Source organism: Melanerpes formicivorus, unplaced genomic scaffold, assembly GCF_026170545.1.
Source record: "Melanerpes formicivorus ecotype bairdi unplaced genomic scaffold, bMelFor1.0.p_v2 SCAF_69, whole genome shotgun sequence".
Classification (NCBI taxonomy): domain Eukaryota; kingdom Metazoa; phylum Chordata; class Aves; order Piciformes; family Picidae; genus Melanerpes; species Melanerpes formicivorus.
In genome coordinates this window covers 1,240,938-1,257,922 of record NW_027142421.1, presented here as the reverse complement: position 1 = coordinate 1,257,922, position 16,985 = coordinate 1,240,938, and the positions used below count along the sequence as shown (strand labels likewise).

The following is a 16,985-nucleotide window of genomic DNA, read 5'->3' as shown; positions in this document are numbered from 1 at the left end:
AGGTGGGGAGATTCACGCTAGATGTGAGGAGGAGGTTCTTCACCATGAGAGTGGTGAGACCCTGGAATGGGTTGTCCAGGGAGGTGGTTGAGGCCCCGTCCCTGGAGGTGTTTAAGCCCAGGCTGGATGAGGCTCTGGCCGGGCTGATCTAGTGTGGGGTGTCCCTGCCCATGGCAGGGGGGTTGGAACTAGATGATCCTTGTGGTCCCTTCCAATCCTGAATGAAACTATGAAACTATGGTGTTAAATGGTCAGCATAGCATCCAATTTCTGACATTTCTCTGCTAAAAAATTCTTAGGTTCCTACATTTCTTTTAAAGCCAAATTTCCTCTGAATCCCCTGTGGGCTTTTCTGAGTGACTGTCAATTTACACTGTTTTAGAAGAAAGGAATCACAGTCACGTTACAAGGAACACCTCCATCTTCATTCATTACAGCCATCTTTCAACCAGTCCATTGTTTTTTGTTTCTCTGTCCATTTGTCATGCATTCCCTCTTCTTATGTTGATGCTGCTCATTAAAGACAGCAGCGGTGAGAATCCTCTCCCACCAGTAACCCAATTTTGAACTGTATGTTCCTTTTTAATTTACAACCTGAGTTGAAGCTTTAAAGCTTCCAGCTGTCATTGTCCAAAGCAATTTTTTAGCCTAGAAATATCACCATGCACAAGTCTGTCTGCATTACTGTGTATGACCATTTACTTTTCACCTCTCTGACTGTAGATGGCCTTGTGCTTTTAATTTACAGTGTTGGACAAGGCTATAAATCATAAATACAGCATGCACACTTGTATGATACACTCATAATATAGGCATTGCTGCTAGTACTTTTACTCTTAGCAATGATCTTACTCTCAACATCCAGGACTGTTGAAAATGAGGGAGATGCATATTTTTAATGGTTAGAAATTGTCAGGGTAAGATCAGGAACATCACATCATCCATCTCACTGAAAGAGAGAGAACCAGCAGAATATTTCTGCACCGCTTTGCAGTTTGAGATGCCTCTTACATGCCCACAAAATGATCTATTCCATTCAAACTCTTGGCTTGGGGCTCCATAGATGCATGTACCACAGCTTTCACACAGGCAAGCGAGAGAAAAAGGTGCAGCACATGGTGGAAATCAGGTCTCCAATTTCAGACAACTCAGGAATGAAAGTACGTGACAAAGGGATATGGAAGAGCCTTTAACCTCCCAAGCAGAACTATCTCCTGGCAAAGCCCTATAAATAATGCAGGTTCTCCAGGGAGGCAGCTGTTTATGTCAGGAAGGTATGAGGTCTGCAGAATACAAACACCTCAGGCCAAGACACCATAGGCCATAAATTCCGCACCTCAGGCCATAAATCCAGAAGCTGCTTTAAGCAGCACTGTCCACCTCCAGCCACTCTTTCTCCTCTCTCCATCCATCTTACATTTGTCAGAAAGTGAATCCCAAATCTAGGAACGCACTAAGCCCCAAAAATAACCAAAGGGGGAAAAAAGTGACAAAATCAAGGAGATGCTTATTCAGCTCATTCAGTCTGATCCACTGCACATGGACTTGCAAGGGGAAGGAAGGGCCAGGAGGGGGCATTTTTGGTCAACTTAAATGCACACCCAGCATTGGCCTTGGGATCTGCTTGCATGTTTCTTATACCAGAGGCACTATGGAATTGCTGGCCACACCTTATTTAAGGCTTATTTTAATCTCAGCCAGGTTCAGAGTCAGACCCTGCAAACAATGATGCTGGCACAACCTAAGGCAGTGCTGCTGCAGGGAAAAAACAGAAAATGTTACCTTTAAATAAGAAAACAAGAGAGATGTGAGTTCAGAGAGCTCTGGCAGTTCATCCAGCTCAAGCTTTGAGACTTTCTTTAGCTGTGGGAAAGAAAGTAAAGCAAAAAGGTCCCTTCTGCAAGGCTGTTCTGGGGAGGTGCCATGAAATCTAAATGGATCCATCCCCATAGCATTAAGGAAATACTTCAGTACTTTCTTAATTGTGCCAACAATGTCTGCTGGCTGTATCTTGGGCTGTTCCCAAAGTAGAGTGGCCAGTAGGTCAAGGAGGGGGATTCCTTCCCTCTGCTCTGATAAGCATTCTGGAGTCCTCAGCACAGAAAATACATGGATCTGTTGAAGTGGGGTCAGAGGAGGCCATAACAATGATCCAAGTGCTGGAATCCTTCTGCTGTGAGGACGGTCTGAGACAGCTGGGATTGCTCAGCCTGGAGAAGAAAAAACTCTAGGGAGATCTAATTGTGGCCTTTCAGTACTTAAAGGAGCTGATCAGAAAGTTGGGGACAGACTTTTTAGTAGGGTTTGTTGTGACAGATAAAGGGGTGATGGTTTTTAACTAAAAGAGGAGAAATTTAGACTAGATACAAGAAAGATATTTTTTACACTAAGAGTAGTGAGACACTGGCCCAGGTTGCCCAGAGAGGCAGTAAATCCTTCATCCATGGAAACGTTCCAGGTCAGGTTGTTTGGGGCTCTGAGCAACCTGACCTAGTTGCAGCTGGGTCCACCTAGATGACATTGAAAGGCCCCTTCCAACCCAAATCATTATATTATTCTATGGTTGTGAAAATCCAGGATGTGAAATAAGCAGAGTTCATCACATCCAATACTTGCCCTTTGGAGCCACTCTAAGTGACAGCTAGGGTTAGTTTTTCTTGCTTGGATTCTGCACACTAATGCATATTTTCAAGATAGGAATTTGCTCTTTCATTGCCTGGGGATTTTCAAGCTAGTTTATGCTTATGGATTGAGGTAAAACAGATTGAGGTAAAAATCACTGAAGGCACATCAATACTGTACATCAAGTAAGAGGTCTCTGGAGACTGATGTTGTCAAGTGCAGGCAGCAAAGGGAGAGGTTCTCCCCTTTGTGACTGTGGCAAGGAAATGCAGAACTCTGGGATTAAATCCCAGTTTGCTATAGCAATCCAGTGACAAGGTGACTCTCACAGCCCCAAGCAGATGAGAACAGTTTCCATCAAGTTACTAGAACTAAAAGGAGTCAAAACCCAAGACAACCTATTGCTGAAAAATGAAGAAAAAGAATCTCTCTACTCTTACATAAATGGTTTTGATCCTGAGGCAGCAATAACATAAGCAGCAGAAATACTCTGCGCTGTGGAAACCTCAGCTAATGGTTCTAACTTTTAACACGCAGCCTCTTAGTATCTGAAATATGCCTCAAACCCAAGGTCTTTAAATATTAGCTATTATAACACTGCTCTTTTGGATTAAGGCACATACCCACTTCATACAAATTTAAAATGATGCCCCTTGGCTTTCTGAAGGAGAGACCAATGCTGCACTTGAGGAGCCCACAGTCTCAACCACAGTCTAGTGTCAATTAAATTCACTCACTGTCCTGCTGGGAGCAGACAGAGAAGGTCTAAAGATCTCACCTGACCATAACTCCAGCTTCTTGTTTTTATGTTGTTGATATCTCCATGGAAAACAATACCCACATCATTTAGGACATATTCTTCCCTTTCCTTCTCGTCATCCAAGTACACAGCATCCTCTGCATTGGTTAACAGAAAAGAAATGTTAACACAGCTTAGTTTTCATTTAGAACGGATAATAAAACCTTTGTATGTGATATCTGAGCTAGTAAAAGATCACAGAATCATAGAATGATTCAGGCTGGAAGGGACCTTAATAATCATCTAGTTCCAACCCCCCTACCATGGGCAGGTTCACCTTCCACTAGTCTAGGTTGCTCGGAGCCTCATCCAACCTTGAGAGTTCCAGGGAGGGATCATCTACAAATCCCCTGGACAACCTGCTCCAGTGCCTCACCACCCTTGTTGGGAAGAATTTCTTCCTAATGTCTAGTCTAAATCTACTCTCTTTCAGGTTAAAGCCATTACTCCTTGTCCTGTTATTGCATGACTCTGTGAAAAGTTCCTCCCCAGATTTCTTGTAGGCCCCCTCTAAGTACTAGAAGGCCACAGTAAGGTCTCCCTGGAGCCTTCTTCTTTACAGGTTGAACAGCCCCAACTCTCTCAGCCTGTCTTCGTAGGAGAGGTGCTCCAGACCTCTGATGGTATTTGTGACTATCCTCTGGACTCAGTCTTTGATGAAAAGTACCCCTCTTCCCTCAAAATAAGAATTAGTTGCCTCAGCAGAGCATAAAAATAGGGAGGCAGTGACCCCAGCAGGAACAAGATACAAAACAGCACACAAAACGCAAAACTGCTGACAGCTCCTACCCATTTCCTCAGGACCTGTAAATGATGATTAAAATGTTACATCTTATCAAACATCTCATGACTGCTGTGCACTGCTAATGTGACAGCTGGAGCACCACAATGCAATTCTGCACCCATACAAACAGATCAAAGAAGAATTTCCAACCTACTAATGTTAATAGGAAGCAGCTCAAGTCAAGAGATCTAAAGAGAAAAAAAATCTGAAGTGCATTTAAAACAAACAATTTTTATAGTATGTTAGCAGAAGGGTTTGATTGGGTTTTCTGTATCTAAATTATTGACTGATAGCTCATTGTCCAGTGTAGCTTAACTGACCAGCCGAGAAATTCAAGTGTCCAAGTCCAACCTGTCACCACAGACCCCATGACTAGACCATGGCATCAAGTACCACATCCAATCCCCTCTTGAACACCTCCAGGGATGGTGACTCCACCACCTTCCTGGGCAGCACATTCCAATGCCTAACAACTCTCTCTGTGAAGAATTTTCTCCTCACCTTGAGCCTAAACTTCCCCTGGTGCAGCTTGAGACTGTGTCTTCTTGTTCTGGTGCTGGTTGCTTGAGAGAAGAGACCAATCCCCTCCTGGCTACAACCTCCCTTCAGGTAGTTGTAGAGAGCAATAAGGTCACCCCTGAGTCTCCTCTTCTCCAGGCCAAACAATCCCAGCTCCCTCAGCCTCTCCTCACAGGGCTTGTGCTCAAGGCCTCTCCCCAGCCTTGTTGCCCTTCTCTGGACACGTTCAAGTGTCTCAATGTCCTTCTTAAACTGAGGGGTCCAGAACTGGACACAGGACTCAAGGTGCAGCCTAACCAGTGCAGTGTACAGGGGCAGAATGACCTCCCTGCTCCTGCTGGCCACACTATTCTTGAGGCAGACCAGGATGCCATTGTCCCTCTTGGCCACCTGGGCACACTGCTGGCTCATGTTTAGGCAGCTGTCAGTCAGCACCCCCAGGTCCCTCTCTGTTTGATAGCTCTCCAGCCACTCCGACCCCAGCCTGTAGCTCTGCATGGGGTTGTTGTGGCCAAAGTGCAACACCCAGCACTTGGACTTGTTGAATGCCGTCCTGTTGGACTCTGCCTATCTGTCCAGTCAGTTGAGGTCCCTCTGCAGAGCCCTTCTGCCCTCTAACAGATCAACATTTAAAAAATATTTTGAAATTCAAATTACTACAAGTACCTGGAAAAGGTCTTTGTCCAAACATATACAAAGTGTATATTATAGATTGCTCTTAAGAGCCTGTGTGTGGATCCTGACCCAGCAAATGTGGTTCACGTATGTCCCTGAAGGACACAAAAATGTCCAGTCACTCCCAGGCAAGCAAAAGGAGGTCATCATGCAGTGATGCCCTCTGAGGATTTCTTTCCTGTGCCAATGTGTATTTTGAGGCTAAACTTAACAACTAATAGTCTGGGAATTAATTAATTGGAGGAAATCAGTACTGTGGTAACAGAGCAAATTAAAGGGAAGCCATAATCTCTGATGGTTTGATACTGGCAAGTACAAGACTATCACTCATCACTGTCATTGTGGATGTCTTCACTACAAATAACCAGAGGATCATTTCACTTTTCAAAGCCTATTGATTTCTTGTATTTTGTTGACATGTAAATCAGATTTGTACCTCTTTGCAAACCTTATCCCCAGAAGCTATATATTTGTCCATGAAACAGCAGTTTGTCTGAAAATATGATAAAATTTGAACCCTCTGGAAAAAAAAAATTAACCTGGCTTCAGCTAGTTGAAGAATTGTCCCAGTCTATACACCTACTTTGCTAGTTTCCTCTGAAGATATTCACATCTCCATGTCTATACATACAGAAGGGATTAAGCACAGATATATAACATAGTGACCTCCATCCATGTTCCTGTGCAAGAAATGCAAACACAATAGAGTCCTGCACTAGGGAAGGAATAAATCTCTGCACAGGATACATTAGGGGTTTCACCTGCTGGAAAGTAGCTAAGCGGACCTGTGAGTCCTGATGGACAACAAGTTCACCATGAGCCAGCAATGTGTCCTTGTGGGCAAGAAGGCCAGTGATCTCCTGGGGTGCACTCAGAAGAATATGACCAGCAGGTCGAGGGAGATTCTCCTCCCCCCTACTCTGCCCTAGTGAGGCCACATCTGGAGTACTGTGTCCAATTCTGGACTCCCCAGTTCAAGAGAGATAGGGAATTACTGGGGAGAGTCCAGGAGATGCTCAAAGATGCTGAGGGGACTGGAGCATCTCTCTGACAAGGAGAGGTTGAGATACCTGGGGTGTTTAGCCTGGAGAAGAGCAGATTGAGAAGGGATCTTATCAATGCTCATCAACAGCTAAGACAGTTATCAAAAGGATGGGGCCAGGATCTTTCCAGTTGTGTCCAGCAACAAGACAAAGGGCAATGATCACACTCTGGAACCTAGGAGTTTCCATGTGAACATGAGTTAAACATTCTTTTCTGTGAGGGTGCCGGACCCCTGGAGCAGGCTGCCCTGAGAGGTGTGGAATCTCCTTCTCTGAACAGATACCAAATCTGGACATGATCCTGGGCAACCTGCTCTGGGTGACCCTGCTTTAGTAGGCAGGGTTGGATTAGATGATCTCCAAATATCCCTTCCAACCCCTACCATTCTGTGATTATGTGATTTAGTGGTGACCTAGCAGTATTGAGTTAATAGTTGGACTTGATAATCTTTAAGGTCTCTTCTAATCAAAATGCTTCTCTGATTCTTTAGCTATTAGATGTAAGAAGTCTTCACTGTCTTTGAAGAGATCAGTGTTTGCCATTATGCATTTGACAGGTTGCTCTGCAACACCTGAAACCAAGAAAGTAGAGAAGCAGAAGTTTTTACTGGATTTTCCCTAAGGTGGGCAGGTCTGAAACCTGCTCTTGCATTTGGCAGGCTGATGGTAGTCATCTGGGTCATCAAGATGTCTTTTGTACTGAGTTGTTACCACCCATGACCTAGTCAACCTGCACCCAGGCACAAAGGTGAGTTTATCATGTTCTGAGGCCACCAGGTGAAGGAGAGCATTAAAGCTTGCCAGGAAAGCAGAAAGCTGAAGTCACTTATGCCATCAGAAACTCTCATACTTACAAAACTGCCTATTCTGTGACTGTTCGGTGGTCCAGCTCCTAGCTCTAAACAAGTTCTGCACAACATCCCTCCAAAAATATTGCAGATCACTGAGGCTCTGTAACATTAGGCTGTGTCTGTGTGATTTGCTGATTGAATTACACACGTTCTCTCCCTGAGCTTTGGGTTTTGTGTGTCTATACACAAATGCTCCAGAGAAGGCATTTAAAGAAGGAGAACTCGCATCGCCTTCTATACAGTTACATATTCAGTATGCATATGCTGTCTTGACAGCTGTTGTTTCCTTTCAAGGGTTTAAAAAATATCAATATTGATCTGGTTGCTACCAATTAAGATGCTTGCATGATTTGGGCGAAATCCGATGCAAATTGATTAACTTATCTGTCAATTGCTATAAAATATTTGTGGGGTTTTGATAAAGTAAAACCGACTTCTGTGTTTCCCAGAGAGCCTGGCTGCTTTGATTTTTTGACAGCTCTCCCTACCCTTGAGACTACTTAGAAGAAAATACAGGGCATTTGTGACTACTTTGATGCTAAGCTTGCTCTACATAGTACAACTCCTAATTATTTTGTGCAAGTGGAATCTCACGTCTGACAAACAGAAGAATTCCATGGAAATGTGCTCAGTTTGTTCTTTTTCCTCTCTCAGTTTAGGTTTTGTTTTGTTTGCTTTGTGGTTTTTGTTGGGTTGCTTTTGGGGGGGTTGGTTTTGGGTTTTTTTTTGGTTTTTTACTCACTTCTTTTATCCTGGGAAATTACTAAGATGCCAGCAATGCTACAAAGAAGCAAATTAGCTTCTCTGTTTGAAGATGGATAAGGTTAAAACACACTGCATGTGAAGACAGTGCTGCCACCCACGAATCCCACTGAACACAGGCTCCTTGTAAAAGAGGCAGGGAAGACATTTTTCCTATTATCTAAACTGAACCTCCCCTGGCACAATTTGAGGCTGTTTTCTCTTGTCCTCTTCATTTATTTCTTGGGAGAAGGGACCAACCCCCACCTTGCTCCAGCCTCCTTTCAGGGAATTGTAGACAGTAAGGTCTCCCCTGAGCCTCCTTTTCTCCAGGCTAAATAACCCCAGTTCCTTCAGATGATCCTCATAAGCCTGGTTCTCCAGACCCTTCACCAGCTTTGTTGCCCTTCTCTGGACAAGTTATGGCACCTTAATGTCCTTATAGTGAGGGGATCAAAACTGAACACCGTATTCCAGGTGCAGCCTCACCAGTGTGGAGTGAAGGGGAAAAATCACTGCCCTGGTCCTTCTGGCCACACTATTCCTGATCCAAGGCAAGATGCTGTTGGCCTTCTTGGCTGCTTGAACACACTGCTGCCTCATGTTCACCTGCTGTTTACCACAACCTCATGTCCTTTTCTGCTGGGCACTTTCCCAGCTTGGAGCATTTCATTTCACAGAATCACAGAGTGTTAGGCATTGTAAAGGACCTCCAGAGATCATCAAGTCCAACCACCCTGACAAAGCAGGATCACCTATGGCAGGTCACACAGGAATGTGTCCAGGTGGGTTTTGAAAGTCTGCAGAGAAGGAGACTCCACAACCTCTCTAGGTAACCTGTTTCAGTGCTCTGTCACCCTCACTCTAAAGAAGTGTTTCCTCATGTTGAGGTGGCACCTTGTGTGTTCCAGCTTGTACCAGTTTCCCCTTGTCCTATCACTGGGCACCACTGAAAAGAGACTATCACCTTCATCTCGACACCCACCCCCTGATGTTTATAGACATTGATAAGATCCCCTTTCAGCCATCTCTTCTCTAGGTTAAATAGCTCCAGTTCTCTCAGTCTTTATTCAAAGGAAAGATAACCAAGTCATACAATCATCCTTGAAACTCTCCATTGGACTGTTTACAGCAGATCCCTGTCTCTCTTGAATTGGTGAGCCCCAAACTGGACACAGAATTCCGCATGTGGTCTCATCAGGGCAGATTAGAGGAGGACTGAGAACCTCCCTGGACCTGCTGGACACACTTTTCTTAATGCACCCCAGAATGTCATTAGCCCCTTGGCCACCAGGGTACATTGCTGTTCATGTTTGCCTGGTGAAGTATTCAAAGTTGTTCTGAAACAGCAGAATAAGTCCTTCGATCTCTGGCTAGGAAAATATGTCAAAACTGAACTACAGTGAAGAAAGGAGCAGTAAGAAAGGGCACAAGTGCCTCTGTGTTGAAGAAAAGCTCATACATTGATGTTCCTACAAAATGATGAGGTGGAAAGCATTGCTAGGCACTGGCAGAGACTGTACTCTGCTCCTTGCTATGACATCCCTTAATCAGTTCTGGCATCAGCCTTCTCTATTTTTATGAAGCTTTTCACTAACTTCTTTGCTTCACTAGTAACCCAGTAAACAAGTCTAGGAGATTTTCAAACCGTTGTTTTCTCTGCACTTTAAGTGCCTGAGTTTTTATACCCTTTTGTCATTCCACTGAACATTTTTTCTAGGCAGGGGATAAAGCATGGAGAAACAGTTCTTGGTTTCCTTACATAGGGAAAGGTAGAGAAGAGGCAGATATAGGAGCCAATTAGCCTAAACTACCTAGGAGTAAAAGCAGAGGGAAGAGATTGATAAATCCAGATGCAAATCTAAATGAAACCTGCAGTAAATAAAAAGTACAATAGTCGGCAAAGGACGGAACGTGAAGTCACTGAGACATGCCTGAACACATAAACAAGAGATGAAAATGTGGAGTTCTGGGGATGACTCCAGAGCTTTGGGACATGCATCACATCCTTGTGGCACACAGAATCTCTTTCCTTTCCTGAAGCAGGATTTCACTGTTGGCCTTGTCGACAGCTGAGGCTGGAGGTAACTGCTGTGTGTCATGCTCCCTGTGCGTTTGCTCCCTGTGGTTTCCACCTCACTGGCTTTTGGCCCTGGTCAGCTCAGGTGTAAGGGAGGGAGGGCACAGGAGGTCAATGTGTCTGTATGCCACTAACAGAGGTAGATCAAATAGCACATGGATCAGTTGGCACACAGGGATGGTGGGGAAGGAGGTATGGAGAAGGGATTAATTTTTCCCTTCTCACCTGACTAGCACCTTGAATCAGCCTGTGTGGTCCCAGTCATACCACTGCTGTTTAGCTTACACATCCCCCCCCTCCTCTCCCCCCCATATTTTCTTCACATTAGGGTTGCATGCACCTCCAGCTGGTTGTCTGCAAGTCCCGAGGCAACCTAAGGTGACGCTTAGGAAGCTTCTTCTTTAGGGTTTATCCTTTTCCAAAGAGGTGTTGAGCCACTGCAGAGTCACTGTGGTGGCTAGCAAATGGGCTGTTACAGTACCCAGAGCTAAAGCCAAGGGATGCTCTACTTTGGGGTGGAAAATTGCACCTGCCTAGCTGGATCTGTGACAAGCTGATGATGCCTTCACAACTCTGGAGAAGTTTTGTTTGCTTACCAGCAGGTCATACCTTTGGCACTGATTCCTCTCTCTTATACTCTATTCCTCCTCTCCCAGACTCTCAGCATGCTACTCCAGGGTTCTTACCTCCATGCTGCTGGGGAACCTTGGTCCCTGCCCTTCCATCCTGCTCCCACTTAACTAACTGCTTTACTCAGCATTAACATACATCTTCCTAAATAATGCATAAGCTAATCATTGCTTGTATTCCTTTGGACCAGGGGCAAGTAATGATTTCAGCAGAAACCATTCAATGCTCTGACAGCAGCAAGGTTGAAAAACAGACTCTATTAATAACAGTAAATCTTCTTGTCACTCTGGGATGGCCCTTGTTTGGTATGGGATTATTTGATGCAAATACTCTGGTAAAGCAATTGAGGGCTGAAGGAAGGGTGGTGGGAGAATAACAAAAGTTATTTGGTGATCTAAATATGTAGAAATATGTAAAGGATTCAGAGATGTGGTGCTGAGGAACATGGTTTAGCACCAGACTTGATAGGTTTAGATTTTGTGATTCTATGACTTTGAGCTTTACAAGTGTTGGAAACTGAGACACAGTGCTACAGAAATCTGAGTCAAACCTCTCTGGCCCTCCTTGACCTCTCCTTAAAGCTATACGTGATGTTCACTGGGTGGAATACAATTCTGTCAGCATAAGGGCTGTCTTCACTTGGGATCCAGGGAAATTTAAAGACACTCACTGGATCATAAAAGAAAGAGTCATTTGCAAATATTCTGTTCCTCACAAAGGATGGGCTTGAAAGTAATTAGGTACCATGAAAGGGGAAGTTATAAGGGCAAATGTGGTGTAGAAGTGGAAAGGCACCACCAGTGGTACACCACCTGGTTGACTCCACCCAGCCTGTTCAGGAGTAGCAGCTCCCAACAAATTCTTGCAGGCTTTTGGCTGCAGATAACCAATCCTAAATGTGGCAAGCATCAATGTAACTCAATTGAGTATGGAATGCTGCCACATTTGACCCCACCCCAAATCCCTCACAAACCCAAGCCTGTATTGGCTCATCAGTTTAAGGCACACATGGCCAGGCAGGATGCTCATGCTCAAGTTCCTGAAAGCTAAAGCAAAACTATGAAGACTATTTAGAGAGGAGACCTTATTGCTGTCTACAACGACTTGAAGGGAGGTTGTAGCCAGGTGGGGGGCGGGTCTCTTCTCCCAGGCAACCAGCACCAGAACAAGAGGACACAGTCTCAAGGTGCACCAGGGGAGGTTTAGGCTGGATGTTAGGAAGAAGTTCCTCATGGAAAGAGTGATTGGCCATTGGACTGGGCTGCCCAGGGAGGTGGTGGAGTCACCATCACTGGAGGTGTTTAGGAAGAGACTGGATGGGGTGCTTGGTGCCATGGGTTAGTTGATTAGATGGTGTTGGATGATTGGTTGGACTCGATGATCTCAAAGGTCTTTTCCAACCTGGTTAATTCTGTTCTGTTCTGAAGGGAGCATCATCATGCTGTCTCAGGAGGAAAACACAGGCCTGGCCTCATAAAACTGCAGAATCCAGATACAACACATGCACAGGTCTGCAGCCTGGAGCCCTGCTTACACTGGGCTATTCCCCAACCTGAAAGACTTGCCACTTGGCAGAGTAATTTCTGAACTCAAATGGGCATGGATTCATCGAATTACAGAATGGTTTGGATTAGAAGGTACATTTCAAGATCATTTAATCTGACCCAATTTCAGTGAGCAGGGACATCTTCAACAAATCAGGTTGCCCAGAACCCCAAACAACCTCCCTTGGAAAGTTTCCAGGGACGGGGCACCTACCACCTTTCTAGGCAGCCTGGGGCAGTGCCTTTCTACCCTCAGCATAACAAATTTCTTCCTTCTGTCTAGCCTGAATCTCCCTCTTGTTGTTCAAAACGGCCACTCCTTATCCTGTCACAAATGTCCTGCTAAAATGTCTGTCCCCATCTTTCTTATAAGCCCCTTTAAGTACTGAAAGGCCGTAATAAGGTCTCCCTAGAGCCTTCTTATGCCTCCAATCTCTTTGGTACCAAGCTCTCCTTCCTGGATCACCACCTCTCAAAACCCAATGCGCCTGGTATCAGAAAGTACTCCTACAAGGTACTTACGCTGGCACCAGGGGTTGAAGAGGATGTAAGTATCAGTTGCTGAGTTTCTCCTTGTCCGGAGAATGCCAAAGGGAGTCCAGACAGCAACATATAGGCGAAACTTCCCAATGATGCAGCTGGAGGAGGACATGATGGACAGGCGGATGGAATTGTTCTCCTTGTGGGTGATCTTGGCTCCCCACTCACCAGGTTTCAGCACGTTACCTACTATGACCGGGATGTAGGTGCCTTTGTTCTGCTGTGGGTAGCGACCTAGAGAGAGAGGTGAAAAGGTTCACTTTGGTTTGACTGTTTCTTACTTTCTTTTGTCAATCCTTCATCCCTCTTTCTTATTTTTAAGTGAGGTGGCAAGTTTACGGAGATGGAGATCACCTACCTAGAACCATAGAATCATTTGGGTTGCAAAAGATCAAAAAATAAACTCTACACTGCCACTAAACCATGTCCCTCAGCACCACATCTACATGACTTTTCAATCTCTCCAGGGATGGGGACTCTACCACTTCCCTGGCCAGCCTGTTCTGGGGTTTGAAAACCCTTTTGTGGAAGAATTTTTTCCTAATACTCAACTAAACTTTCCCTGGCACAACCTGAGGCTGTTTCCTCCTATCATTTGTTCCTTGGGAGAAGAAACCAAGCCTCACAATGACCACCACAATACCTCTTTAATCACTTCATGCAGTTCTTTGTTACTTTGCAGTACAGCCACACAAAGAAATACACCTCCCAGGCAGCAGCTGGTGGAGACACTCCCACCCATCTTGCCCCAGCAACCTTTGGGTGCTGCTGGAGTATAGACCTGACAGGGTTGTCCCAGGAATTCCTTTCTCACCACTATTTATCTTAGTGCATCAAGCTGAAATCCAGCTTGCTCCTTGCCCTGGTGAATATTCAGATGTACCCACCACTCTTGTTTCAAGTATGCAAGCGCCCTCTGGGGCACAGATATCAGCTTGGGGGCTCTTTAACAGAGCAGAACCTCATTCTTCTCACTGCATTACTGTGCTGACAAGCACACAAGTCCACACAGCAGAAACAGAAGTCAGTCCACCAGCAGATGCTCATTGCTCAGTTGCTCCCCAGCATCGATTCCTCATGCATGGAGTGTGAGCCAGCTCTGGACACCTAAACTACAGATAGAATCATAGAATCATTCTGGATGGAAAAGACCTTTAAGGTCACCAAGTTCAACCATTATCTAGCTCTATCAAATCTGATGAGCACTTATGGGTGGAATGTTCCCACTTACAGTGGAATGTTCTCTGCAAGCAATGGGTCCCAAAGTATGACACACCTCCAAAGTACCACACATGATAGTCTAGCACATAGTAAGCCAAATCACACCCAGTGGAGTCTCTTTCACTCTGCCAACTATAAAAAGCATCTACATGGATAGACTACATGTAAACATATACACTGCCAGGATGCAAATTTGTGTGAGGATCTACCCTTTGAGCCTGAGGTAGAGCCAAACTATATCTGGAAGCCAACCAGCAGCATAGACAGAAAAGACACTCATAAAAAAGACTGAATTCCTCCCCTCATTCTCAAATCTATTCTTTGTTCCATATTTTAGGCTGCAAGTCAGGCTCCCTCATTTGAAAACACGGTAGTTACAAGCAGAAGTGGCAGACAGAAAGACAGACTTCTCTATTTTTCATTCCAGCTATTTAAGAATTTCCAAATCAGACTCACATGGGTGTGGATTTTCCTGCTTGCTTATTTTCATACAGCTGATACTGAGATAATCCCAGATCTGAACATTGCTACATTCTGGGAAAGGATGACTCCAGCTTTGAAGCTGAAGTTTGTGAGCTGCCACAACATCAGTTTCTAGGAAATCCAGGGCTATTGTATTTTATCCAAGGATTATTTGGTGCATGTGAACATCCATTTTATAGCTGTTCAGTGCACATCAATAGTCCACTCTGCTCTGTTGGCTAGGGATGCTGTAATCCATGAAATCCATTCAGACCAGTGAGACACAACGGAAGACCCAAGGAACACATCCAGATCAGTGAGGAATGCAACAAAAGGCCCAAGAGACCACATTCAAGTCAGTGAGGAATGCAACAGAAGAGAAAGACCTAGAAAGAAGGAAAAAGAACCAGAGTAAAAGAGCAAAATCAATAGAAAACACTAGCAGATTAAGAAGTGGACACTTCAAATACAAGCCATCAAAGAAAGTCAGTCTAGGGAGAAAAGCCCATAGAGGTAAAAGAAACGAGAAGCTTGTACCTTCTAACAAGTGAAATCTGAGAGCTGAACATGTTCTTGCTCTTTGTAGTGCAACTGGGTATGACCCAGTGTGCCTCTACAGTTAATGCTTTGCTTTTAGTTCTGACTTGACTGTGTTTTTAGAAGAGCCATCCATGCAAAAAAGCAGCAGAGCAAGCCAAGGAATTGAACTGACAAGTGCTGCTTCAAAAAATACCTCCCCTACCTCCTTCAGAAAAGTGGGAGAGGGCAGAGAGAACTATTTTAATATGGTTAGGAACCAGTGTTGTTATCTTCACTGAAAGCTCCTTGTCAGTGTAGGAGCCTATCAGAGAGAGGAGGAGCTGTGGTTTCACGGGGACTTTGCACCACTATGCCTGTGTGCACCACACATGCAAGGAGGCTGCAGAATCACACCTCTCGGTAAATCACAGGATGGTTTGGGTCGGAAAAGAACTTTCTAGGTCATCTAGTCCAACGTCCCTGCAATGAGCAGCATCACCTTCAACTAAAGCAGGTATCCAACATCCCTATCCAACCTGACTTGGAAAGTTTCCAGGGATGGAGCATCTGCCACCTCTCTGGGTAACGTGGGCCAGTGCTTCACTGTTTGCCTATAGGAAATGGATAAGATCTTGAAGATGAGGCCCTTACAAAGAATCCTGATGGAAACCCCATCACTGTCACCCAGTAGCATGTTAAGTAAAGTACCAAGCCTCTGTTATTCTCACTTTTCTGAAGCCCTAACATGGAAAACTCCCTTCTGCTTTCCAAACAAAGATTCCTCTTGCACACAAAGTCACAAGACACCTTGATATACCTATTGCTTGACAAGGGTGCCCCTGTAGGTATTCTTGAGGTGTATGCAAGGTCCTTTCAGCGCAGGGGTCCCCACAGAGCTGCGCCAATGCAGTAAAAGAGAGAAGCCACTGCACTATTTTGCTCATGCATGAGGATAAGGTGCTCTGGGGTATTGCCTGCATTGTTTCAGGCATAGCAAAGATGCAGGGGAGGGGAGATCCTGGAAATCATGATAATTAGCAGATGTTGTAAACAGCAACTATGAGAAAGCATCATTTACTTCTGACAGATGAGCAGGGTTTGGTGCTCACTAATGGCTGCATGAATCCTAAGCCCAGGAAGAAGCCTGGTAAGATGGACAGAGTGAGCACAGTGAGCAATTTCCAATGTTTTCTGTTTTAAGACAGGACAAGCTCTCTAATTTTCTGAAACAAAGCCTGAAATGTAAATAGAAGAGCAAGGGAATTGTTCCTTCTGACAGGAGCATGTGGAGCTGAATTGTAATTGCACATCTAGACACCTGACAGCACAAGCCACACTAATCTCATCTCCACACATCTGTTCTCCTGATACCAGAGTGCTGCAAAGCTGAGTAACTTTGGCACTACATGTTGGAAAAATAATCCTTACGTAGGCTCGGTACTGTGTTCTTCCACATTGTAGGGAAGTCTTAGGGTGTCTTGGGCTATTTGACTTTGATCCAGTGGAGAAGTAGGGCTGACTTTGGGTCCTAATTGAGATATCTCTAATGTCAGCTCTTCCTCAGAAGGGATAACATGCCATTGTGACATAGAATAGAATAGAATAGAATAGAATAGAATAGAATAGAATAGAATAGAATAGAATAGAATAGAATAGAATAGAATAGAATAGACCAGACCAGGTTGGAAGACCTTTGAGATCGAGTCCAACCTATCATCCAACACCATCTAATCAACTATACCATGGCACCGAGCACCCCATCCAGTCTCTTCCTAAATACCTCCAGTGATGGTGACTCCACCACCCCCCTGGGCAGCCCATTCCAATGGGCAATCACTCTTTCTGTGAAGAACTTCTTCCTAACATCCAGCCTAAACCTCCCCTGGTGCAGCTTGAGACTGCATTCTCTTGTTCTAGTGCTTGTTGCCTGGGAGAAGAGACCAACCCCCACCTGT

General features: G+C 44.8%; 1 protein-coding gene across 2 annotated transcripts in view; it reads right to left on the bottom strand.

Annotated features, from left to right (window-relative positions):
* Positions 1-16,985, bottom strand: part of F13A1 (coagulation factor XIII A chain) — an 83,243-nt gene that overhangs the window by 47,426 nt on the left and 18,832 nt on the right. For both annotated transcript variants that reach the window (XM_068162999.1, XM_068162998.1), the window contains exons 4-5: positions 12,811-13,062; positions 3,401-3,519 (exon numbers count right to left, since the gene is read on the bottom strand). In XM_068162999.1, coding sequence (XP_068019100.1) covers positions 3,401-3,519; positions 12,811-13,062 — 371 coding nt within the window. The remainder of the gene's footprint in view (positions 1-3,400; positions 3,520-12,810; positions 13,063-16,985) is intronic.